This window comes from Tetrao urogallus (genome assembly GCF_951394365.1).
Source record: "Tetrao urogallus genome assembly, chromosome: 3".
Lineage (NCBI taxonomy): Eukaryota > Metazoa > Chordata > Aves > Galliformes > Phasianidae > Tetrao > Tetrao urogallus.
Window position 1 is genome coordinate 11,012,332 of NC_136815.1, and position 25,631 is coordinate 11,037,962.

The window sequence follows — 25,631 nt, forward strand, 5'->3', positions numbered from 1 at the left end:
GCAGAAGATGCTTTGTTTCGCTGTCTGGCCAGATGACTGGGTGCATTCTCTGGAGTGGGGATCATGATGTGCCAGTAATTGCAGTTAAATGAACATGGCTAGCTCTCAGGCAAATGAAACCTAATTTGTCACAGCTGTCAGAATGATCATGTCATGTTTGTTGCCTTCAGGAGCAGTTCTAGGCTGCAAATCCTGTTACGATCCCAGCTTTTTCCTGTTAAATACTGTGCAGCATGTTTGCTGACCCTGTTATTTATCTTTTTTTTAATTTTTAAAGGCAAACATACCCATTCTGTCTCTTATATAAGCTGGGGTTGAACTTCTGTGAACCTTAGTCATGTGGGCTCGAGCTTGTTAATTTGGTGTACTTCAAGGACTTGAGCAGGGCACTAATTGGAGGGCTTGCATACAACAGTAGAAGATTTGCTCACAGATTCATACGGTCAGGGTTTTGGAAATCATGCTTCAAATCAGCTTGTAAGGAGCAGTCCTCCCAGGCTGAACTAAATGTGCGGTTACACTTTACATCATCAGCTGCAGACAAAAGAAGCATGGCAGCTTTGAATTTTGTATTTGTGCCAGCAGGAAATACAGTGAAATAACGTAAGCTCCCATTATTAATACCAAAAAACAATGCAGTAAGGTGTAGGCCTCCTGAAATCCCCCTTAGTCATAATTTCAGTATTTATTTACCTTTCTTTGTAGATTAACAGATTGAGTCTAAATTGGATGGAGCTAGTTCTGTTCTGCAAAACAAACAAATGCTAATTTTTGGATGTCAAGCCTGAGGGAGCAGAGAAATTTCCTGCTCTATTCTTCTTCTAAAAAAGGAAACGAGATTCAGAAAACACACTTGGATCTCTGAAAAGCCCGTAAGGCTGTCTGACTTCTGCAGCCTTTGTGCTGGTGGCTGCAGCAGGGCTGGTCACGGAACCCACTTCTGCTCTTGACGTGGGTCTGCCTCGCTGCAGGCTTTGCCTGGCCTCTCCTGCAGCAAACAGAAAACAGCTTCTTCAGGGGTTTGTTTCCATACATTTTATCTCCAGTTCCTGTTAGATGACACAGACTGGCATGCAGGTATCCCTTTCATTAAAAGAAACTGCAGCCCCCGATGCTTGGCGCTTTTAAAAAGAAGTTTTAATCTTCCGTAATAGCTACAGGACAGTTTAATTGTTGATAAAAGAAAAACAAAAAGTTACACATCTGCTTTTGTAGATTGTGGGGACACAGCATTACAGATAAACGATATGAGCTTTAGTTTAATGATTTATTGCAGCTCATTTCTTCGTTTTATTGCAGCTTTCAATCTCTTATTATGCAGCTGTCTGGTTTCCCCAGAGAATGGAAGACTAGCCCGGAGATATAAATCTCTGTTAATGATTTTAAGTAGCTATCTATCTATATATAATAGGAATCATCTTTTTTTTTTTTTTTTTTTTTTTTTTTTCTTTGCCCTGGGCATTCAATCATGGAATTAGGAGAGGATAATCAATAATCCCTCTTTGGTTAGTGCTGGGGCTAACCAGCTTTCCTCCAGCCCCTCACTCTCTGCCCTGTCTCGCTGTTCAGCATCTGGAGGTTTCCAGCTGAAGAGGTCTCTCCGAGACCTTGGAGGAGCTGGACATTAGCCAGGATACTCCTCACGTACCATAGTTTGTGTCTGAACTGGCTGTGGAGGGGCCCTTTACGTTATGGAAACAATATGTAGACCTCAGAACTAATGTTTCCTTCTGCTTTTTTTTCCTAATGAGCCTGGATGAACTCCCATGATTGGAGTACAGGTCCAGCAAATATATGGATGGGTGGAGAAGACAATTATGGCTTTGGCATCTTTTGTTTTGCTCTGTGCATTAAATCCTAGTCTGCCTAGCCATTGGTTCATCACAAAATTAATGATTTGGGAGATGAATTATGGCTTCAGTGCTCCGTAGTTGTGCTTTTCTGTTTAGATGGAAACACTGGTAGTGACCGAATGTTGCTCCATCTGTAGCTTATTGAAGAATTGTGAAAATAAATTTGATTACTATCTTCTTCCTTCTGGAGAGATGTTCCCAGCAGGGAGGCCAGTGCCTAAGTTTGCTTTAAATGGAATAATGTCTGCTTGTGAACTGAAGCTAAGGACTCTCCTACAGGTCAAATGATGTGATGCTGTTGCTTCTGTAAAGGAACAAGACGGTCCTTTTGTGTGGAAACGGCACAGTGAGGCTAAGCTTGACGTATTGCTTGTTGCCTCAAGTGCTTACCTTGGGACTCCTCCCTTGTTTCCACCCAGTGTGGCCAGTTTTGGAATGTACATGAACTGGGGACATCTAGAAGTAGAAGGTGGAACTCTGCTTGATATGTCATAGCACTGAATGAACTATTATCATCTGCTTAAAGGCATGTGTGGACAGCAAATCGGGTATTGTTATGATTCATGATGTTACGCTGTGAGACCTAATAAATCTTCTTACATCCGCCTCATACTTAGTTCACACACTTACTGTAGCCACTGGAATTTATTCTCAGCTCTTTTTTATTTTTGTTTTTTGAGTTGCTATGCCTCTGTTAAATAGAATCAGTAAGGGACTCTCTCCTGAGTTGGAGTTTTGCTTGGATTGTTATCTTACATGACTCTTCTTGAACCACTTTTTACTTCCTGAGTTAACATACATTTGCCATTTTCAGAAAGTCAGTAAGTACTCATGAGAAGAAGACCTGCCTGTATCTTACCTATCTGTCCATACCTTATTTAGCCCCTGTTAGGGATCTGCACGTGTTTTGTTCTGTGTAGTCAAGCCTAAGGAAAAGAACTTGAACTGTATGTTTATATAAGGCAAATGAACCTTTTTGTTAGTTTTTATGCTCTTGAGTATGCAGTTGTTGTGTATACAGTGGGTTGCATTCACAAAGCTTAATTCCTGAAATAGGGGTGTGTTACAGGTAGTTAGAGGAGTATGTGTTGGTTTGACAGTATTGGTACCACTTTCTGTCTGTAGCCTAAATTATAATAAGTGGTTCTTACTAACCTGAAAAATGAAGATACTTTGTTCCTGAGGATGGAGAGAAGCAGAAATAAACCAGCCCTACAGAAATTCATTGGATGAGTTCCCTGTCCTCTTTGCACCTGGTGGGGAATATCTGAGGTTGGCGCCTTGGATCTGGTTGAGATCTGAAGAACCTGAAAAGGAGCTGCACTGCTGGTGGCTTCTGACCTTCCCCTGGCATCAGCTTCATTTTTAAGCAAGTCTGCTTAAAATCCCAATGTTGCTGTGTATATAATGATTTCTCTGTTTTTGGAGGATGGAGCAAGATTGTTTCAGTGCAGCTGCAGTCTGTTTGAGCTGGAAATGGTGATGTGCTGGCTGGATTGGGCACATTGGGATCTTCTGGAAGGGCTTTTAGAAGTGTTGCACCCGCCTGCTAGGAGGGCACATCTTCCATCTGCTCTGCTGTGGGGTGATGTTGCATGGTGATGACCCCCATCAAGCTGGTGGTTTGACACTTAATGTGCTGCTGACTCATTAGCAGGAAGGCAGACTGGGGAAACACTCTGCCTGCCGGTAATCATAGCTGGTACTGTAACTGTGGTGGCAACCTGCAGTGTTGTCTGGCTAGGGTGCACCTTTCCTGACTTTAAAAACAAAAAGGCCCTGAAATGGATAGGAAGATATCTTGCAAAACTGATTAAGGCTGCTGAGGCTGGTGGGTAGGGAGCAGTTGGGTTTTCAGAGTACAGTTTCTTTGTTTCATCCTTCCTGCCTTTCTCCCCATGAGCTGCCCAGAAATTTGAACAACCCCCATGGCCCCTGACCTTATGTTGACACAGACTAAATTATTCTCATCCATTGCTCCTCTGTTGTCTCCTGTGCTAATTGCTGCTAGGCAAATCTACCTTCTGGTCTGATTTCTAAATTCATCCAGGAGGCTGAGCAGCTTGGAGAATCTGCTGTAAACATGCCTTATCCGGCAGGCAGTAAAGCTGCTCTTGAGCGCTCCAAGGAGAATTAAGCCTTCGTGAAATATACTGTCTGTTGGGCAGCTGGTTTTATCAATCTGAGTTGTAGATTAAAACATGTTTCAATGTCTTTTCTATCGAATCTGGAGGAAAAAAAAATGTTCTCATTACCAACTCCCTAGGTGCATGTTAATGGAGAAGTAATTGACCAAGGATCAGTCACTCATGCTCCTTGAAGGACGAAACCATCTCCCATGTATTGAGCTTGCAAGAGCACAGCCTATGTCTTTTTTTTTTTTTATGCTGGCAGTGGTTTTTTAACCTCGTGAAACCAGAAGTAGGAGCTTTCTGCCATGAACTGCAGTGTCCTGAGCCCCATCAAGTGAGATGCGCTGCTTAAAAAAAGGGAAGTTCCCCAGTCCCTTCTGTTGTAGCTGCTCAACACATGCTTTATTCTGATTTCTCCCTAAAGCAATGATTGTGACAGCTTTGGTGTACCTCATTTGGGTAGGGGACAGCAAAAATCACCCGTTCAGGTTTTGAAAAGCCCGTGATGTCAGCTGGGAGGAAGTCTTGTAGGTGGGAAAAGCACTTCCCAGCTCTGTAGGCGTCACAAGCAATTGGGCATTGAGATTGCTTGTTGTGAGTCACCAGGCGTTTCTTGTGGGAGTGCTGAGAGATTTGAGCGCTGAAAGTCATTTTGGAAGAATTGAAAGCAGAAGGAAACCACGGTGCTCATAGGCTGGGCCATCACTGCTATTGTGTGTACAAGATTGTAATGGCAGATAAGAGGCTCTGTGTAAGGCCTTCTTAAAAGAAATACGAGGTTTTGGACTTAAGTGGAAGCCGCAAAAGTTGTATCTACTTTGCTTTCTAGTCACGAGGCTGATCCATGGCATTACTCTTTACCAGATGTTCTTTTTGCCAGCTTATCTTTGTGCTGTGTAAGATGAATTTTTGTTGTCTTGATTCACTTTCTTTTTACTGGGATGAAAGTGCTTATATTAATGATACAAGCTGTGTCCCAGTGATGTAAGCACCATGAGCAGTAGTCCTGCTTTAACACTTACGTGAATAGCAGTGCAGCACCTCATGAAAATGCAATTTTTACTGGGATGAAAGTGTTCGTATTAATGAAGTGATGTGCATATGTGCTGGAGCTTATGATACAAACATTTTCCTGGAAACTCCCTGATTGATGTGTTGATAAGACTCTTGTTTAGTCTGATCTTGGATTAAAAAAACCACACCGTGCCGAAGGTGGCCTTGTAAATACAGCCACAGTGCAGAACAGTTGATTTAAGAAGATTTTGATTCAACTACCAGCCACAGAAGCAGTATTTCTCACTGTTTCCTAGGAAAGCCAATCATTTGTTATTTTCTTAATTGTTAGGAGCCTGTATGGACTGCTCCATGGCAGTGGAGGTTGAACCCAGTATCTCTACATCTAAAGCCATGAGCAGATAGTTTCTGAGCTAAAACCTTTGTCTGTTAGCCAGTAACAGATTCCTGAAGCTTATGAAATGTGCAATAGACAGTGACCAAAGTTTTAAGCTAAAACTTACAAAAGTAAATTTTAAAGCTTGATTTATGTGCTCAGCAACATGAGTGTTGAACAGGAGATTTGAATCTTGGTGAGTGTGTCTGACTGTTGGGTTGAAGGAGAGAAGAGTGTTTAGTTTTCCTGATGATTTATCTCTGCATTTTCATAACCCTCTGTGATGCGAGCAGAAATGAGGGGGTGGTTCCCACGAGCTCAGGTGCGATTTGAATACACAGTGCCTGCACTTGAGCTTGGAGAGCTCTTACAGAAGAAAAGCGAAAGAATTTCCGAGGTTCAGAGGTCATCAGGCTACATGAATGTTCTGGGAGTTTGCTGTTGTCATTGCTGACTCAGCTGTGGGGAGGAAGGAGATCTGTTCTTCCTCTTCAGAACTGCTTATCAAGCTGTTGAGGGGGCAGAAAGAATTACTCTGGAGATGGGGGAAGAGGTTTGGCTGTCAAAAAATTAGGTTACATTTGCAGGTACTTTACTGAACAACTTCTGAAATTCGTGTGATGTTGTACATTGCTTGTTACACAAGAAACTTCAGACGAGTGTTCCAACTGCATTCTGACACTGGAAGATCCTCTGAGGGGTGGTTGGACAGAGGCTGAAGCTGGATAAGCGTTTCCAGACCACCACATTGAAGCTGATTTAGCTGGAGGACAGCTTGAGCAGGTGAAATACAGAAAGAACCTTAAGACCATCTAGTTTCAGCCCCTGCTAAGGACAGGAACACCTTCCACTAGATTAGTTTGCCCACAGCTCCACCCAAGCATGCCTTGAACATGGGCATCCCTTCCAGGGACAGGGAATTCGCAGCTTCTGTGGGCGTGTGTGTTTTGAGATCAGTGAGCATCAGGGGTCGGGGATCAGCTGTAGCTCACTCAATGTTTGCAAGCTGCACCTACATACTAACTCCAAGCCTTCTCCCAGAGCTCTTGTTCACAGTGCTGACACTGGCCCTATTTCTGGGATTTGCTGTGAGCCCTCTCCTTCAATCCAGTGCTGACCTGAACTGACCCTGCTTAGCTTGTGAGGCAAAACGAAATTGCAGCTAGGGGACTATGGTTCTAGTAAGCAGATCCTGAAGAAAATTGAGGGCTGTTAAAGTGTCTAATTGAATTATTGCACTACAGGGGCATAGTGACTCATAGTGAAGCTAATCACCTGCTGCTTTATCTTGACTGCAAAGAATAGATTGCTAGTTAAACATTTAAAGGTCACAGTCATAGAAACTGTAATAGTGTTATGTCTGAAGGTACTGGGGGAAATTGGGAAAGATGTTCTTTGAAGATCCTGAGGAGTCTGAAGATGAGGTTCAGGACATTTTTCCTTCTGCCTCACCCTGTGGGGCACAATACAGTCCTTTATGGGAGAGGCGATGCTGAAAAGTGTTGCCTTGGCTTTGCAGGGTTTTCCTCATAAACACCACTAGTTTGATATTTATCTTCTGTGGAAAATCAAATCTGAATCACAAATATTTGTGTTTATCGTGGAGAATTCGAGGAGTAAAACATAGGGCTGTCCTGCTGCTGGCTGACAAAAGCAGACTGACTTATTGTAGAGGTAACTCATCTGTGAGGGTAAGTGGGGGAACTGTGTCACTTGGACAAGATCGTCCTTCTGTCCCAGTGCTCACTGAAGGTTTCATGGAGAGACAGCTTGGCTCTTTGCCTGGCGTGTCCTCCTGTGCTCCCTGCTGTACAAGAGCCATTCAGGGTGACAAAGAGGATGCACTTCTCTTACCAAAATGCAGGACTCCATTTAAATAGCCCTTCTTGGTGGTTCCCGCTGCTTATATTGCATCAGATTCATCATAGTACAGGTACTGCCCATCTGTGCAGCTTTCTTGGAGGAGACTTCTGATGGTGCTAGAAGAAAAATTTAAATACAATAACAAAAAATAATGCTAAAGCATCAAAACACCTAGCTCACTTCAGAAATCAACAGTCATATAACTTGATATCAGCAGTGAATTATCACTCCAATTTAAATATAGATCTGGAAGGAAGTTTGTAATATTTTCCACACGTGGATGCTTTATAGCAGGAAACACATCCTGCTGTAAATGACTGCCTATTTTAGAGACTGAGTTGAAGCCTGAGTGCAGCGTAGGCCTGGAAGTTTCTTCCTTTTGGAAGTGTTGGCTGTACTATACTGATGGCTGGGTGACATGTTTTGAGTTGGACCATTTCCTTGCTTTTGGAAAGGGTCAGCAATGATGGCTCACGGGAGCGCAGCACAGGAACAGCATATTTCCTAACAGCTGCTGACATCTAACCAGCTGGGCAGCAAGCAGGTCAAACAGCAAAGCTTCATTTGGAGGAGAGGTCTGGTCTGCAGCAGCCATTTTGTGATCTATGGAGGTTGGACCATGGTCTGACAGCCCATGCTGTGGGGTTTTCCTCTTTATAACCCACATTTTGGTTCCGTACTGCCATACGTAGTGGTTCGTAGTCTTATTAGGATGGATGGAAGGAACACTGTGGATAGCAACTTCCTGAGCCCCACTCTTGTACCTGGCTTTGCACTGTGCGTAGAGCTATCCCCAATTGTGCTTATTGTAAATGTTCGTGTGTGCTTAGTGAATCCTGAGCATTCCAATCACTTGTGCACTGCTGGCTACAGAAAGCAGGGCAACTTACCCAGGGTTCCTTGCCTAGATTTTGGGTTGATCTTTGACCTCAGTAACACATGGTGGCATACATACTGGAGATATACATTAAAATGAGCAAATTGCACAGCACTTTGATTTTTGGTGTGGGAGCTGCACGTGGCAGCAAGATGGGAAGGTATATGTCCACCCATAGCAGGGCTCCCCTGGCAGGCCTCTCGTGTTTGGCCCTTAGTTGAGAAAATGTCCGTGGGGATCTTTGCTGTCTTCCTAGCCACTGCAGCTGGCATTACTTGCAGGAGCTGCCTGTAGTAAGGAGCAGGCCTTTGATGGAGCTCTGCTGGTGCTGATTTGTACCTGTTTCAGTCACCTTCTTGAGTGCTTTAAAACAGTGTTAGGTTTAGTTTTGTTTTCATAGCAGGTAGTTTGCCATGTCTCTGGAGCGCAGTACATTTATTCATTATTTCATGCCTAGGTTTTCCTCTAACTCCACCACATTTCATCAAATCCAGTTAGCAGGTGAACGGCCCTCCAGCATGAATCTGTTTTTATTAACATCTTACAATTCTTCTCTCTGTGAAGTGTGGCGAGCGCTTCCCATTTCCTCTGCTGTAGGATTTTACGACATGTGGATTGTAGAATGATGCGTGGCACAAAATCTATTCCATACGTGTCACTGGTTTGTCCAGGTGCTGCCCACTGGCTGTGGGCTCTGTCAGCGCTTGTCTTGCAGCCCTGCCTTTCACAGCCTCTGAATTCTTTTGGAGGTGAGCAGATTAATGAGAATAACACTTTCTTTGGACAGATATTTTTTCTTAACTGTAGTCACACTGCTTACATCAAGACCCAATTACACTGTCCTTACTTCTGTACCAAAAACCAGTTCTTTGGGGACTCTTTTTAATTGAATCATCTATTTTACCTACTTTAAACAATCTGTTACGAAACCCAGGCTGATGCCTCTTGCCGGCAGCTGTATCTATAACAGATTGCAGCTGGACACGAAACGTGGCAGTTAGTTTTGCTAAAGGCATGTCCTTGAGTTCGCTGGGAGTGAGTGACAGCGCTGCTGCCTCAGAAGACAAATTGGGCGATGATGGCGCGAGTGCTGCATTGCAGTCATTGTGAGCGACGTCACGGGCGGCTGCTCCGGCAGCAGAGTGCTGGTGGGAGCCTGGGGACGGCGGCTCCAGTGCCTGTAGCAGCAGCTCTGCGGGCTGTGCGCTGCCCATCGTGTTCCTTCTGCTGGCTGCACGGCGTTGGCTTTGTTGGCTGCTCGCTGTTCTTACAGCGGTGTAAAAAGCTGCAGGTCTTGATGTCTTTGCAAGGTTTTGATGTGGAGCTTTTTTAACCCTCCTTTTTGTATATGTATGTATGTTTAGATGTATTTTGATTAGAGCATTTATACCATTAGAACCTGTCTGCTTTAATTAGCAGCCAGTGCTGCCTTATCCATAGGTAGATGGAATACTATCCGTACTACTCAACGCAGTGCGTGTTTTCTTCTGATGGCAAGTAGTTCTGAACCATTTTTCCACACATCAACTGTCTTGGCAACCTGCAGATGCTGGAAGCATTGGGTATTGGTGCTTGAAATAGGAATGGACTCTGATGAAAGTGTGGGATGCGAGGAAATAAATCAGAAGCTGCTGTTGCATGGGAGGTGTGTTCAGGAGGATAACATGTTGTGCTTGCCAGAGCATAGCTTTGGAAGCTGACCACATTAAAAATGAGCGCATTAAAAAGAGAAAGATTGAAAGTCTTGCACATATCATGTAATTAAGGCTCATATTCACATTTGACCTGCTGCAGTACTGAAACTTGTTCCCATTTCAAGCGTTGGCTGTTTAGCATGGTTAAGTTGGTTGGTGGGTGTGCTTGTATCAATCTGTGCATGGTCTGCACATAATGTGAAGAGTGTGTGCGGTTTAGAACTGTAGCTTTGAATCTACAAATGTTTGGCTCTGCCATGGCTAGGAGGAGGACAGGCTCCAAGGACAGGAATGGCATTTCCTTTCAAGCTACTCCTGAGAACACGTGGCAAGTTGGCTTTTGGTTGCGCATAGAAGGATCTTCTTTTCTTTTCTTTTCTCCCACTAACTGTGTGCAGATTTGTGTGCATGTTTACAGTTGTGAGCAACTTGTGCCTCTTGCTGACCATTGTCAGAAGAGCTGGGTGAACTGGTGTCTTCTGCTTGGCATGGCAGAGCAGAATGGAAGGAAGATAAACCTGTGTAAGAATACCATTGCAAATTGTGGGAATATAGGTTACGTGGTGCTAAATCAGGCTAGTCTCCGGAGGCAGCATGTAATACATTCTGCATAGGAGGTGATTCTTTCTGAGCATTTTTCTCTAAACTTGTAATTTATATGCTAGTCCTGTGCATTGGGTGCTTAAAACCTGGGTCAGAGATCCTTCATCCAGCCTTGACACTTCCTTTTGTCTTTAATAGTTTCATTAATAACAATAGATCACGGTTGACTGTGTGTTGCAGGTGAGGGTTGATGAGGTCCGCTCAGAGGAACAAGGAGCAGCAGAGCTTGTGAGAAGCAGGGGGCTAAGATGGATTTCTTGTATTACCAGAGGTGGCAAATGACCAGATGCACGCTTCCGTACTCTCAGGGTAAAATTGGCCACATCTTAAAGCACTGTGATTTCATTTTTTGAGATACTCAAAGAAATGCAAAGAACCATAACTGTGCATAGGTGCATTAGAACAAGTTAGCAGATGGGCTGGCTGCGTTTTGCAGGTCAGCTTTAAGTGGTTTTGTGTTATTTTAATAATTCCACCAATGTCTTTTTTTCCAAATTGGGCTGTGATCGTGCTGTTTTATGTACTTTATATGTACTGTTTTATGTGGATGTTTGAATTCCCTTGTTTTTAAGTCTTTTACTTGGATAAAACACTTTCCACTTGAATTTACGGTGTTACATGAATGGAGCAGCATCTGGGGAGCATTGCTTCCAAACAGGTGCTTAGAAAGCATGGTTTTGGAATAGAATTACTGAGGTTGGAAAAGGCCACCAAGATCCTCTAGTCCAACCATCAACCCATTCCCACCATGCCCACTAAATCACATCCATCCCTCAGTGCCACATCTCCACATTTCTTGAACACCTCCAGTGACGGTGACTCCTCTGCTTCCCCACGCAGCTCATTCCAATGCACTGCCACTCCTGAGAAGATGAAACAGTGAACTCCAGATTTCACTAATGGAAACACTGGGCAATGGTACTATTCAGCAGCTGAAAAAGGAGCCTAGGTATCTCCACCCAGCAATGCTCTGAGCCCCCAGGGCCTGAGTGAGTCCCCAGCAGCCCCATCAAAATTGCTCCATGCGGAGTGAACCTCCTGAGCAGTTTGCCAGATCTTTTATGTTTCTGTGTTTTTTGTTTGTTCTTTTCTGCATGAGATACTGCAAGGATCTGGTATTTGGTGGAGGACAGCAAAGGGCCGCGGACTTTCCTACAGTGTCTCGTTGTATACTGTCTATTCCATTGCCTCAAACCTTGATTTCTTAAAGTTTCTTGCATTTTTTTTCAAGAAGGGTGATATTTCCAAATTTATCCTTCTTGTGCATCTTCCAGACCTGGCACGCATCGCATATGCATTGTGCATTGCAGCAGGAAAGCACAGCAGAGTGACATGCATCTGCTGTCCTGGGGTCAGGGACATCTTTGCTACAGCCCAGCAAGGCCTGTTCAGGAGAAGAAATGCAGTTGCTTTGTCCTCACAGACAGAGATCAACACAAGCTCGAGATCTGCATGCCAGTCAGCACTGCCAAGTGTCTTGCTGCACGCCAGAGTGCCGTGCTTGTAATGCTGTGCAATTCTGCAGTTTCATTTGATCTTTTCTCCAAGATGTGCTTGTTTCTTTTTGTGCATCAAAGAACCGTGGAAGCTTTTCTCCTGCTGTACTCTTCGTGTTTTAAGCAGGCACTCTTGAGGTTCAGCGTGACAGCTTGGATTGTTTGGAGGGATTTGGGGGATAAGCAGCAGTTTGCCTGCAGAGCACGCGGATCTGTGTGCTCACTGCAGCCTGAGATGTAAGGATTGCGGCACTGTGTGTGTGAGTGGTCTCACCGAACCTGCCTGCAGCATGGCTGCACTGTGGGGCTGGCACCACTGTTGCCATGTAAAGGAGAAAGTGCCAATACCTTGTTTGAATTCCATACTGTGAACTCAGACTTCCTATCACTCAGTAAGCCCCTGCTGGTCCATGAGGAGTCATCTCTTAATATCCCAGCTATTGCTGCTGGCCACGTTACTTACTCAGACTCAGCTATCTTCCTGAGCGTGCATTTGATGAGTTTATGGCTAGAAGTGCAGAGTTCTACTTCTCTGTCTTGAGATGACTCTGTTTCACTGTCTGTAACAGGTGGGATGTTACACTTGTTTTTTTAAGCAAGTTAAGTGTTATGTATGACATTCCCTTGTATTTCAGGCTCAAGCAGCCAGCTGGCATCAGAGCCATGCAGTAGTGCTCTCCCTTGCTTTTGTGAAAATGGAATCATTAAGGCTGGAAAAGACCACTAGGATCATGTTGTGCAACTGTCAGCACACCACCATGCCCACCAAACCACATCCTTCAGTGCCACACCTCCATGGTTCTTGAATATCTCCACCTCCCTGGGCAGCCTGTGCCAATGCATCACCTCTCTTTCTGAGAAGAATTTTTTCTTAATATTCAACCTGAACCTCTCACAGTGAATAAGGCTGAGGTAGCTAAAGTTGAAAATAGGAGTGATGCTGCCAAAAAATAGAAAGACATGACAGTGAGTATAAAGCTGTGTGCATGAGGGTTGCCATGATGGACAGCACAACAACTTTAAATATGGTACTGGGCAAAATGAGCCTTGGGGCAATCTGGGTAATGGCAATCACCCATGTCCTGGGCTCTTGTCCTCCCTTTATCTGCAATTTGCTTACAGCGGTAGGCAGCTCCTCCCTGGTCTTGCTGTTTCGTCTCCCGTGTTTTAGAGGAAAAGTCTGGAAAGATGGTGCGTTGTAATCTCCTCTTCTACTAAGCTGTACTGAAATGAATGTGGAGACGCACTAAATAAATCATGAGCGATGAAGTTGAGTCAGGAGTATTTCTGCCTGTATTTGAGACAGTTGTAAAATGGCCTTTGGAGCACACAGGGCAGACTCCATGAGAAAGCACCAGGAGGTTTAGAGCCTTCAGAACACCAGCCCCTTAGCTGCCAGCTAACATTGGATACCACTCGGAACTGGCCCTGGTGGGTGGGAAGCAGCTCGGAGTTGGGGCACAGGCTCCTGTGTTGGTTTGGGTGTGCAGCGAGTCCTTTGCCAGCTTTGTATGCTGAGGCATAACAGACTTGCAGAGCTGATAATGTCTTAAGGTAGCTTGAAATGATTTTTGCCTCCCTGTAATCCCTCCACAATCATCCCCTCCATTCACCAAGGCTTGCTCTGCTGGAAGAAGTGGCAGCATGTAAAAATAGCACCGCCTTATTCTGCAGATCTGCTTGCTTTGGGATTTCAGTTAGATATGCTGACTTGGATTTAAAAATAATACTTCTGCTTTTTGCACCTGCTTGTCCTGGTTGTGCTTGATTTTGTGTTTTGGAGGCAGCAGCTGCTTGGGTGCAGCTGAAATCCTTGCTGGACTTTGATCAGCAGTGCGGGTGGGGAGAGACCCAAGAGAAGGATTCTGGAGTTAGAAGTGTTTCTTGGGCTGGCAAATTCTGCACTGCTGTTCTACAAAGAGTAGAAGTATTTGCAGGCTGCCCACAGTCCCTGTGGAAGCTGCAGGTTGAGAGCCGAGCGCAGTGCTAGGCGTGCAGTGGAATTGCACTTGGTGTTCCAGCCCATTTGCTGTAAGTGTATTATGCTTTTCCCTCATTGAATGTTGCTGGAGTCTAATCACATTACATTGCAGTTCATAGCGTTAGACAAAATAAAGAGCTGTATTTCAGAACATAGGGATCTTGAATTACTGCCTCCTTCACACGTCGGGCTGACATTAAATGCCCATTTAGAATCAGATTCATGAAGGTACTGAGGTCAGTGACTCTGGTTATCATAATAGATTTCAGCCATCATCTTTTGACCATCTGGAACATGCAGTGAACACTTTCCTGGGTGCAGCAAGCAGCCCTGGATGGAGCCTTCCTTCAGACCCAGCCAGGCCTGTGCTGATGTGGCTGCTGGGATGGGCAGGGAGCGCACCAAAGCAGCACACAGCTGTGGCCCTGAATTCTTCAGTAGCTTCAGGAATTCCCCTTTTAAAGAGGCCTTTTTATTAGCTCATGCTGTATTTTCTTGTGTTTTTTGAGGGGGGAGGGTGTTTGAGGTGGACAACTCACATTGCCTGCCTTCCTTAAGCCATTAGTGGATGTAGTGCTGGGAAGAAAGCAATTGAGTCTGCTCAGGTTAAGATTGTTAGACTTACTGAGCTATTCATAGGACTGTTCATAGAATGACTTCAGAAACACTGAACTATCCATTTGAAAAGAAATGGGGAAAATGTATGGACAGTAACGGTGGGCACAACTTCCGTGTGAGTGTGGGTGTTGATCAGACCATGCCAGTTTACGTTAAGGAAATTATTTGTACTCCAAGGGATAAATGTAAATAATAGTCCTTGGAAAACACAAGTGTGGTATTTGCTGTCCTCAGCAAATCTCTTTCTAATGATCCTTTATTTTCATAGCATTAAATCCTTGATGTGGAGGTTTGTGTTTTAATAAAAACTAGCAACAGGCATCTAGCAGGACAGATGGATTTCTTGATAGATATCTCCAGAAGCAAGTGGCTGCTGCCTGCGTTGGCAGCAGCGCTTACGGAGGGGACATGGGGGACCGAGCCACAGCAATACTCCTTGCACAAGCGTGCTCTTTTCTCTTGTTCTTGTAGCTGAGAAGCTCTTTTGGATGGACGTGTACTGCTCTCCAATGCGATGCCACAGTTCGGTGAGGGATTTTGCTTCTTAGAAGTTTGCGAACCAGTGACAGACTTTTCAAGTTTCTCCAAATTGAAATTGATTCCTTCTGCAGTAATTTGATGCGAACCTTGCCAGTGTCTTTCCAGTCACCTGTGTGTGTGCTGTGCCCTTTTTAAAAGCAGAGGACAACATGTGAGCTTCTTTGCTCGCCCTGAGGGCTGACTAATTCCAAACTGTCCAAGGATAAGAGCAGGGCTAGTTCATGACCGTATTTAATGTGTCTGATGGACTGAGAGTAACCCATGTGTTGAACTCTGCATGCATGGGTGGAATTCTGACCCTGAGCGTCTGATGGCAGCCCTCGTGTTGGTTCCTGTGGGGCTGGGGCTTAGCCCTATGCTCTGCTCGGAGAACAGCCAGTGTAAGCAGAAATGCTGCTGAGCAGAGGAGTAAGCTGGATCACAAGAAGTCATGAGAGATTTTGTGCACATTCTGTAACATACTGACTGAACATGGTCACGGGCTGTTGTAAGGACTTCCTGAAACTGGTGGTTGCTGGAGCAGACTGTACTGGGGAGATTCCTTCTGCCTGTGCTGTACTGCCTGAAGCCTTTTCCTCCTTTAAAATTCATGCAAAAGCAGTTTAAGGTTAGTCTCATCCATGAATGAATGCTACTGTCTTCTGCACAAGAGAAAATAGACCACCTAATGCATTTTCTTCTCCGAATTGTCTGTGCTCTGCGGAGTTGTAGCTACCATGGCAAGTTCATGGCAGGCTTCTACCGATGTTTTCCAGACAGCTTACCCAAAAGGGCTCTCAGCTAAAGACTGTATAACATTCCAAGCAATCTGTTCCTTGTAATGTCATCAAGAGGCATGCACAGTGGTCTGGCAGAGTTGTTCACTTTTATTAAATTACATTAATCTAAAATACTGAGGTGACTTTGACCTTGAATCTACATTTATGGATCCAGCATTCTCTGAAAGATGTCAGAATTTAAGCTTTTTTAAAATACATCAGGAAATGTTTTTCAGCTGATTCTGAGTTGGAACTTTCAGAGGCTTTCCCAAGTGCTGCTAAGAAGGGCTTTTCATAGCTGTAGGAATAAGGATTCCCTGTTTTGTTTTCCTGGGTGGTCAGCGCTGAACAGTGTCACTGTTGTCTGCAGTTCTTGATGTGTTTTTCCAACTCGTGAGCCTTGCTTGGAAGCCACTGACTCAAACATGAGGTGCCACCACAGCTCCAGTTTTAGGTTTCCGTCCCCTGTGCCAGTCACTTTCAGGCAAAAGCCTTCCTTCTCCCCCGCCTGCTGTGACACCAGGTACCAGTCCCAACATCCGTATGTATGATTGAGGCATGCACTTAAGCAGTTGTGCAAGAACAAGGTCCATACCATACCCTGTGCAATCAGTGATGGAAACTCCTTGCTTTTCTAAAAGCTTGAGCCTAGACAAGGGTTGAGTAATGACCATTAGCTTCAGCGTCCCGCTGTTATCATCCTGTCATAGCCTGTTCAGAGCTGTATTTAATAATCCAGCCTGTGTTCAGCTCCTGCTTTAATCATAATGGAAGCCTCTTCTGATAACTTTGAAGTTATGAAAGTATCAGACTGGTTTTTCATTATTCTCTCCATTTTGGGAAAGAGGGAAGTTGTGGCACATTTGGACTCTGCCCTTGGAGATAAAGATGAGCTGGTCAACAGGTCGGGGCCTCGGAGGCGTTTCCTGACAGGCCGCCATCCCACAAGCTCCGGGCCTGCTCAGAGTGAGGCAAGAGGAGCGAGATAAGAGCTCGATTGTAGGAGCTGTGTGGAGCGCTCAGTCTGTGCAGTCGGACAGCTGCACATTTCATCAAATAATCATTTCCTTGATCTATGATCATTATTAAGTAGAAACATAATGGCTCCAATAAAACAATTGAGTCTCTTCCCTACAGTCTCTTCCTGTTGGCTCTCTGCGATGTTGAACGACAAGCAAGCGTCAAAGAAAATCATTTATGCCATCATAGTGGCCTCATTGTAGTGTCGTGGTCCACAGGCTTTCATTTAATTATCTACCATGGAAGTTTTTTGGTCTTTCACAGGATTAGACAGGGGAGGGGAAAGCCAAAGTGCATTTGCCTTGTGGAACCCCATTTACTTATGAGAAACAAATCTGATGTTATCACCCACTTTCTCATCAAATTTGGCAGGAACATTTCATTAAGCCACTTTCTCTGAGTGGGAAATCTGATGAATATGGCTCTGATCTCCAGTTTCAAAGTATTACTTTACACATTCCCAAGCATTGTTTGCCTTAATGGATGCATTATTGTAGCATGGCAGAGAAGTAGGTAATTTATAGCTCCATTTTATAAGGAGAGAACCCAAGGCACAGTAGTTTAACTTCCATAACTGCAGGGCAATGTGTAGAGCCTGGTTCACCCACCCAGCATTGTCCTGAGTTGATGGCAGATTTGTTAATCTGGTTTCTGCTGTTATCTTCAGGAAATCAGACCTGCTGGGGAATGTCCCAACTTTCTGCCAGGGACATGCCTGTAAGTGGGGGGCACATGGGCAGTACTTCCAGCACTGGAACTCTGCTGCTTTATTCAGATGCTCTTTTTGCCACTGAGTCATGATAGCACTGAAAAGCGAGTTATCTCCAGATGGTTTGTTGCCTTGTCCTGCCTGTTTCCAGGCCCTGTCCTAGACTAAGCGGGCAAGTGGTCAGTTCTGGAGCCAGTCTTTCTGAGAAGATAAGCCTTAAAAACATTTGAAGGCCGAGACAAATTTCTTATGGCTCTGGCATAGCCTGGTGCAATACACTTCTTCCTGGATTTTGAAAGGTCTTCTGTGTTGTACTTGAATACTAAACTGTGTACCTGCCATAAAGACTTGTGTACATTGGTGGTGCTTTAGATGCTGCAGCGTGCATGTTGGCAACCCTTCTGCTCTGTGTGTAAACCTCTGCTGTAACACAGTGATTATTTATATAAAGGATTTTCATTCTTTGTAGATGATAGAATTGACACAGTGAGGTAAAGCTCAGATGATATTGAAGTGATTTACTACATGGAGACAGAGCAGTGTGGTTCAGGCATGGGAGGCAGTGGGTGAGTGCTGTCCTTCCTCAGTCAGTCTCTGGTTTTTAACCAGGGGTTGTTCGAAGCACTCCAAAGCGCAGCTTGTGTTGGTGCATCCAAGGAGGTGAGACCTTCAAATGCTGCTACTGGGCATTCAGAACCTTGCCAGAGCTGTACCTGCAAGTTACAGGCTGCTGCAACTTGGGGATGTCTGCAGGGATGTGGTTCCAGCCTCTGCTGACCCAAAGAGTGTGCCTGAATGGAAAAGTCCCTTCCTCGTTCCCAAGGTTCTATCTGCTGTACTTATTTAAATGTACATAACATTATTTCTTTCAGGCTGGGCCAGGCTCTGAGTACCGTGATCTAGCTATACATGTCCCTGTTCATTGCAAGGGAATTGGACTAGATGACCTTTAAAGGTCCCTTCCAACTCAAGTGATTCTATGATTCTACACGGGATTTGGCCATTTTGAAGAGCCCAGTTGTGGCATCCAGTGCTGAGCAGAGCCCGATTCCCATCACTGCAGCACAGAGCGGCCTGGCCTTGCTGCTCATCAGCTCCTGCCAGAGGAATAACAACAAAGCTGGCCACTGTCTGCACCAAACAGCGCTGCAATTGTTGGGGCAAGAGCCTCGATGCAGCCCTTGGCATGGTCCCATGACAGGAGGAGCAGGGAAGAGCATGAACAAGTCTGGAAAGCCTTTGTAAGGGATGTGCGTTCCCTGCAAGCATCGCTTTGGTGATTTGTGGGTGGGGCATTTTTTAGCAAGCACCTCTACCTCTCAGATAGACTGAGTCCTGCTTTGCTGGTTTGCTCACCCTGCTAACCCTGTCCATCTTGCACCGCTTGAATGGATGTATTTATACATTGGTTACTTGGGTTTCAGTTAAAAATGTGTTACCTTGCAATTTAATATTAGTGGTAACTGACCCCCATTTCCTAGTCTCTAAAATATACGGTGCCTTATTTCCTGTTTATTATTCTAAAATGACTCTTCCTTTTTCATATAATGGGCTGAGGAAAGCAGTGTCAATTAACCTTAGTCAATCTTTCATATTAAAGGGCTTAAGCGAGTTCTTCAGCATGAATCTTCCTGCCTCCTGCTTGACCTTGATTGAGCATTGCTCTACCTGTGGCCCTGGGAGTTCTGGGGTCATTTCTCAGCTCATTTTGCTCCATCTCAGTTGTTCTGCCCCATTAGCTTCTAAGTTCCATTGATGTGCCTGTGTCTCCAGAATAATGCCCGTCTTTCAGGACAGAGATGCTCTTCTCATTGCAGACATTGTCCTGTTCCTCCAGTTGCTTTCTCTCCATTTGTTCTTTCTATGCTGTTTTTTGGGCACCATTGTGTATGGCAGCTTGTGCTTTCCCATGCAGCATCATTGGAAGGATGTAGGGCCAGGCTGGAGCAGTGAGCCTGCAGCTCTGCACTGTTACCAAACCATATTTCAAAACACAAAGAAAACACGAGTAACCGGGCAAGTAGGAAAAAAGGTTTTCTGTTTATCTTTTAGGACAATGGAAAATACCAAATAGCCGCAATTTGTTCCAGTTACTGTCTTTGTTCCAGAGCCATTTTGTGGGCATGAGATTTAATTCAGTAAGAACGCGGGAAGATGGTGACTTCTGTTTTCATGCTTAAAATAAATAAATAAATAAAATGGTTAAAGTTAGCAAGTTTCTGTTCTAGAAAAATATTTGTCCCTTGTGCCATTTTTAGCAAGAGAAGGGCAAAACCTAAGAAAGATATTTTACTGTATAATACAAGCCTGAGTTTATTTTAAAAATCAAATTAGACTTCTAAATAGATGCTGCTGCCTTGACTGTTCCAGAGGTTATTGCAGTTTGAAAAACACTTTTTACAGATGTTGGTGTCTGTATCCTGAAAGCAGTAGATTTTGTTTGCAAATAGCGACTAAGCAATTATCAAAACTAATGCTAACCAAGACAAAAAAAATGCTGAATTTAATATGCTTTTCAGAGTTGGCATTGCTGCTTCGAGTGGGAAATGGAGGGATGCTTTTCAAAGGGAAAACTATTGAGGAAGACTTGATAAAAATAATTAGTTCTTGCTGTGCAGTTGTCAGAAACTGAGATGACTGAGGGCGTAGAACAAATAGTGCCATCTTCTGGCAATGTGGTAGTAAAATGTGTGATCTGGGAACGCAGGTGTGTGAAATGCTAATGGTTGGGTCTGTGATAGATGAGGGAATTTGTAGGACTGGATATATATTCTTTTGGGTCTGAGGGAAACTGTATTGAGTTCGTGAGTTTATCTCCACAATGTGGAACAGTGCTAAAATATTCCATCTTGCTGTGGGTGCCCAGTTTGTTGCCAGCGTGGTATCTCAATCCCTTCTCTTTTAATTATTCTGCCAGTGGTAAGGTCTGATGGCATGAAAAGCTGTTGGGAAGAACTGCTTTAGTCTGCTTAAATGTTCAAATCTATTCGCTGGATGAACAAAAATTAAACTCTTCCCAAGGTGATAGATATCCCTGGGAACTGCCTGGCTAATGCAGCCCAGTCGATTTCATAGCTGTTACAAATCTGCTTTTTCAGTTGCTCTGGAAGAGTCAGCACGTGCTGTCATGACTGCATCACAGGGAGGATTTGTGTCAGTGTCTCATCTTCTTTGTACTTTGTTTTTCAGGTGGCACCAGAGAAATTGGCTCTGCTCTAACCAGGATGTGCATGAGGCACAGGAGTATAGAGTCCAAACTCCGACAGTTCTCCAGGTGAGTGGCTGCACCTGGCCCAGAGCTCAACGCTCCACTTGCTTTGCTCTCAGACTGCACGTGCACTGCAGGCATCCCTTTCAGCAGGGAACACAAAAAGCTGTGCAGCAGCATTGGCACTCCAGCTCGTCTCTGCCCCCGTCACTGAGAACAGCGTGTATTTTCTCTCTCTCAGTGCACTAGGTGTTGAAGAAGCTGGGAAAGGCAGGATGTCACTGCATGTTCTACAGGCTGGGCTCTAAATGCTGCCAGTTCCCACTGTTGCTCACTGCTGAGCAGGTGGCTGCTGGTGTGACCAACCTATCTTTGTTTCAGATGTTTAAACTTTGTCACTAGATTTTGAAGAAGCCACAAATGTGGTGCTGCTTCCTTGAGAGCCCAAAAGGTTTGCTGCCAAGAAAGAAACTTTCAGCAAAAAAATACAGAAAAGGCAGATTTCCTAATTCCCTTTTTGTAGTTAGACTGTAGAGGTAACAGAAGAGGATGAACTCACCTGTGAGCTGGGCTGTACTTAAACAACCTACTTCTGTAGTAGAGAGCAGTTTGCACACATGCTCTTTTAACCAGAGACTTAAAAAGATGTATTTAACCTGAGGTAATATGCTGCTTTACCACTTGCCTGATGACTAGGAATGGATTTTCCTTATAAAGATATTTATAAAATTGGCTGAGGAGAGAACTTCTGTCTGCAGTTACCCTAGAGTTAGCTTCTTAAATAATTTGATCCCAGCGTGATTAGCTAGGGGAGCACCACTAGTGCTGTACCAGTGGTTCTGCTGCAAGAGGTGAGGCACACGGGTGGACAGGATTTTGTTTCCTTCTATAGCTGCTCTGTCTTCTTGTGGATATAAACATGCTATTTGATTTTACAGTCACCATGGCTGCATGAAACTTGTCAGTGTTGGGGGTATCCATTCAGACTGCATTGTTTGTGACAGATGAGCAACATCTAAATGTTCCCATTGCCCCATTTCAGATTGCTTCTGTGTTTTTCGCTCTGTTCCTCATTGTCCTGAACTTCTGCACAGTAATTCTGGTTATCTTGTAATGTGGATTCTTTTTAATCCAGTCCTTTTGCTTTCTTCAGCTTAAACATTTTTATGTTCTGGTGTTTACAGTGTGACACTGGTAGCTGTCACAGCAAAAGTAAAAATACTCCAGTATTGACCTTGGCTGTCTCTGTAAGAATAAGGGCATCTGCAGGATTTGATTGCTCTTTGTGTTTTTTCAACAAAATTAGTGCTTTAATTGACTGTCTGATAAACCCACTTCAAGAACAGATGGAAGAGTGGAAGAAAGTGGCCAATCAACTGGATAAAGACCATGCAAAAGGTAGTTACAGAGGAAGAATTTTTTAATAGGAGTAAGATTGTAATACCAGTTTTTCTCCCTCTTTTTATGTTTGTAGTGGGAATCTGAATGATGTGCTTGGATATGTATAGCAGCTTTTCTCTTCTAAAACATTCCTTCCAAAATGCCTTACCAGTTTTAACCCTTACTTGTACATTTTGGCGTTTAATTTTTCAGGACTGCAAAGGATGGGTTGTTTTTTTACACTGGTAGCAGCAGCTAGGTTTAACTGTTAGCTGCTCCTGCTGCATGTTGTGTGGCAGTGCGGAGGATCGGGGATTCCACATCTATCTCTCAGAGGCCCATGGGTGTCATTAAAAGCTAACTGTAAGATGGTGTTATGTTTCAGCCATAGCCCTGTAAAACATTCAGCGTCGTTACTTTTTATCTGCTGCAATCCAGAAATGTGCACCCGGGGAATTAGAAAGCTGTGCCGTTGGACACGAGGTGCTCAGAACTGCAGTGCTGGGTACCACTCCAGAGGCTTTCCTGGGGGAATGAGCAGGAGGCTGTGGTATACTGCACAGCAGGAGTGTGTTGGTAGACATCTTTGGCTTCTCAAAACTTGTACAAGGGAACGATGGTCTTCTAACACAAGCGCTGAAAGCAGGCTGCAATCTTGGAAATGAAAGAGTTTAACTATGCCTTAAAGAAGCAGCATTACTGTGATTTGTCATGGGGACAGGAAAACTGATGGGAGGGAGCTTGCTCAGCCCTTTGAAGAGGATTTATTTCTTGTTCCACTCTTACTGTGGTCAAATAGAAGCAGTTATATCAGTAGCACTTGAAGAAATCGCTAGCTTGTGCCCCAAGGTGTTAAGGAGGGAGTGAGTAGGAGGCAAGAATCGCTTGAGATCCTGCAAGTGGGGGTGACTCACCAAAGCAGCAGTGAGACTGGGGATTAGTGTGTAGACTTGGGTGCTGGGGGTGCAGTTGGAACTTGTAAAGTTCCTGTACCTGCTTCTGTTTTTCCACCTACAGAAGAGTAGTAGCATTGACCACCTTTGTTAGAATGCATATGTATGTACATATATGCATACATGCCATTTATCTTTTTAAGTATCAGTTTTCAGATCTGGTACCTGTAGTGGGCCTGGACTAGCGATGGAATATTTTCTTCTGGGATTTTAATTCTTCTAGGGTTTGCAGCTCATCTGAAAATGAGGACAGCAGCAGTGTGCTCTACTTCATGAGGAAGAGCTGGCAGTGACCCTCGGGCCATGTTTCAGCACCTTCTCCCTCTGCCTGACTTTCATTCTGTATAGAGATTGTAGGATGTTTTCTGCCTTGCCCTTTTGGATACTTGTTTTTGAACACAGATGTTTTGAGAAACTTGTCATCTCTGTTTTCCGTTCCTGAGAGAGAATGAGTGTCTGAAATGAAAAGCACTCTAATTTTGTACCGTGTTCTCAGTTGTTATTTCTGTAAAGGTTTTGTTTGTTTCAGAGAGATTTGCTATGTGAATGTATGCACACCCTGAAATGTTATATTAAGCCAAACATATTGGCACTGCAAAATGCAAGTTTTGAGCTGCTTTGATTAATACTAGCTATCCTCTTGAAATCTGTGATCTGATAGGACAAATATAGCCTTTTCTGTGAAAAACATCCATTTGAACATCAAATGTGTTGATACAGAGACTGTGTTTTTTTAGAGTACAAAAAAGCCCGCCAAGAGATAAAAAAGAAATCGTCTGATACACTGAAGCTACAGAAGAAAGCAAAGAAAGGTAACTTGCTCTATGCATGTACTGTTAACCTCTGTGCTGAGCTCACTGATAAAGATTGAGCAGCAATAGGACTCTGTTGTAATAATGCAGCCCTCTGGAATGTATTCCTGGTATGTACTTGAACACCAGGGTACAATTACTATATGTCATTTAAATCATATTCTGAAACTGCTCTCTACTGTTCTTACACAAAAGCCTTAAACCTGTTTGTACAAAGTCAATCATGTTTTAAAATAGAGCTGCAAACTTACTCCTGTTGAGAACATTGACATTGGAACGTGACTTGTGCAGATACCTGTAAAATTTTCTGGAATCTTTTGGAATAATATAAAAATGCCATTATGTAAATGTTCTGTAGCTATTAACATTTCTTACTGTTCTTCTTCCACTGTTCTACTGTTCTTCCTTTCCACCACCTTTTTTTTTTTTTTTTTTTTTTTTAGCAGCCTATAATCTCCTACATCTTGCATTATTCCTCAGACCGTGAGAAGGTGGTACGGGCTGTTGTCAGGGGGGTACTTGGCAACCATAGAAAACTAAAGATGAGTAAGAAAAGAAAGGGAGTTTTCCACAAAGGAAGTCTGCCTTAGCTGAGTCTTTTGCTCTTACTGCTCTCTCACCACCATCTTGCCATAGGAGTTACATCATCACATTAGCTGAAACATGCATCACCTTGATACCTGCAGTGCTGCCATTGCTGAGGGCTTCACTCGGCGAGGTGCAAACCTCACCAGGCTCTGTAAAAATGACATGGAGCTTCTGCAGAAGCGGACTTTCTTGTTCCCTTTCCTGGCATGGGAAAGGAAATGTGCTTTGAACAGCTCTCAGCCTGCAGGTTGTGACTTGCGCCAGCCCTCCTGCCTGAAAACTGCCAGCAGAGATGAGCTAAGCAAATACTGGGGTGGGAGTTATACCAACTTATTTAACTGTGTGAGTTTAGGTCTTTTCATGCATTAACCAGAGTAGGTGAGCTGTCTCTAACTGTCCTTCCTAATAGGTGAGTCAATAATAATGTTAGCAGGGAGCCACAAGACTGGAAAACTTGTGAATTTTAGCTGTCTGTGCAGAGGAAGGAGAAGGAAAAAGTTGGAAGCCAGAATGTACCTCAGCAGGCTCTGTGTGTCTGTCTGTCTATAGAAAAGTTCAGTGGTCTAAATCAGATTGGTCATCTTCAGGGGGACGTGATTTTTGTGGTTTTATTTTTGGGTGATGTGTAACCTTGTTTCTCGTTTTGTGTGCTGAATTGTCTGACTACAGACCCACAGCTTTAGAGGGTCTGTGATATTCCTTCCCTTTCTTTTCCTTTCTTTTCCTTTCTTTACCCTTATCTGGTTTCATCACTCTTGTTGCCCCTGTGTGGTAGGAGCAACCCCTCAACACATGGCAGGTGAGAACTGAGGAAAGTATGCTTCTGATGTGGAGAGAAGGAACTGTTTTTTGAACCAGTTCCATGAGCTGGCAGTTCCTAGCTCCATCCCCTGTTTAACCTCGTTGGTAGAGTAAAGCTGTCTGCATTCTTGGAGAAGGAAACAGCACTTTCTAGGTTCTTCTGTCCCTCCAGAAATGTGTGCTGTGCCTGGTGAAGAGGAGGTCAGTGCACAAGTGCCTTGTCCTCCTTCAGAGTTAAATATTTTTGAGCAGAGAGTGGAACAGCTCTCATTTTGCTGTCACTTTTATAGCAGCTGTGCTATGATTGAAATGCCTATTTTTTAAAATGTCAGTCTTTGGCTTAATTTTCCTATGC

At 44.1% G+C, this 25,631-nt stretch overlaps 1 protein-coding gene across 8 annotated transcripts in view; it reads left to right on the forward strand.

Moving 5' to 3' along the window:
• MTSS1 (MTSS I-BAR domain containing 1) overlaps window positions 1-25,631 on the forward strand; it is a gene marked incomplete at both ends in the record, with an annotated part of 114,637 nt that overhangs the window by 62,812 nt on the left and 26,194 nt on the right. For all 8 annotated transcript variants that reach the window (XM_079533158.1, XM_079533155.1, XM_079533157.1 and 5 more), the window contains 3 exons: window positions 20,724-20,808; window positions 22,049-22,140; window positions 23,813-23,887. In XM_079533158.1, the coding sequence (XP_079389284.1) occupies window positions 20,724-20,808; window positions 22,049-22,140; window positions 23,813-23,887 (252 nt within the window). The remainder of the gene's footprint in view (window positions 1-20,723; window positions 20,809-22,048; window positions 22,141-23,812; window positions 23,888-25,631) is intronic.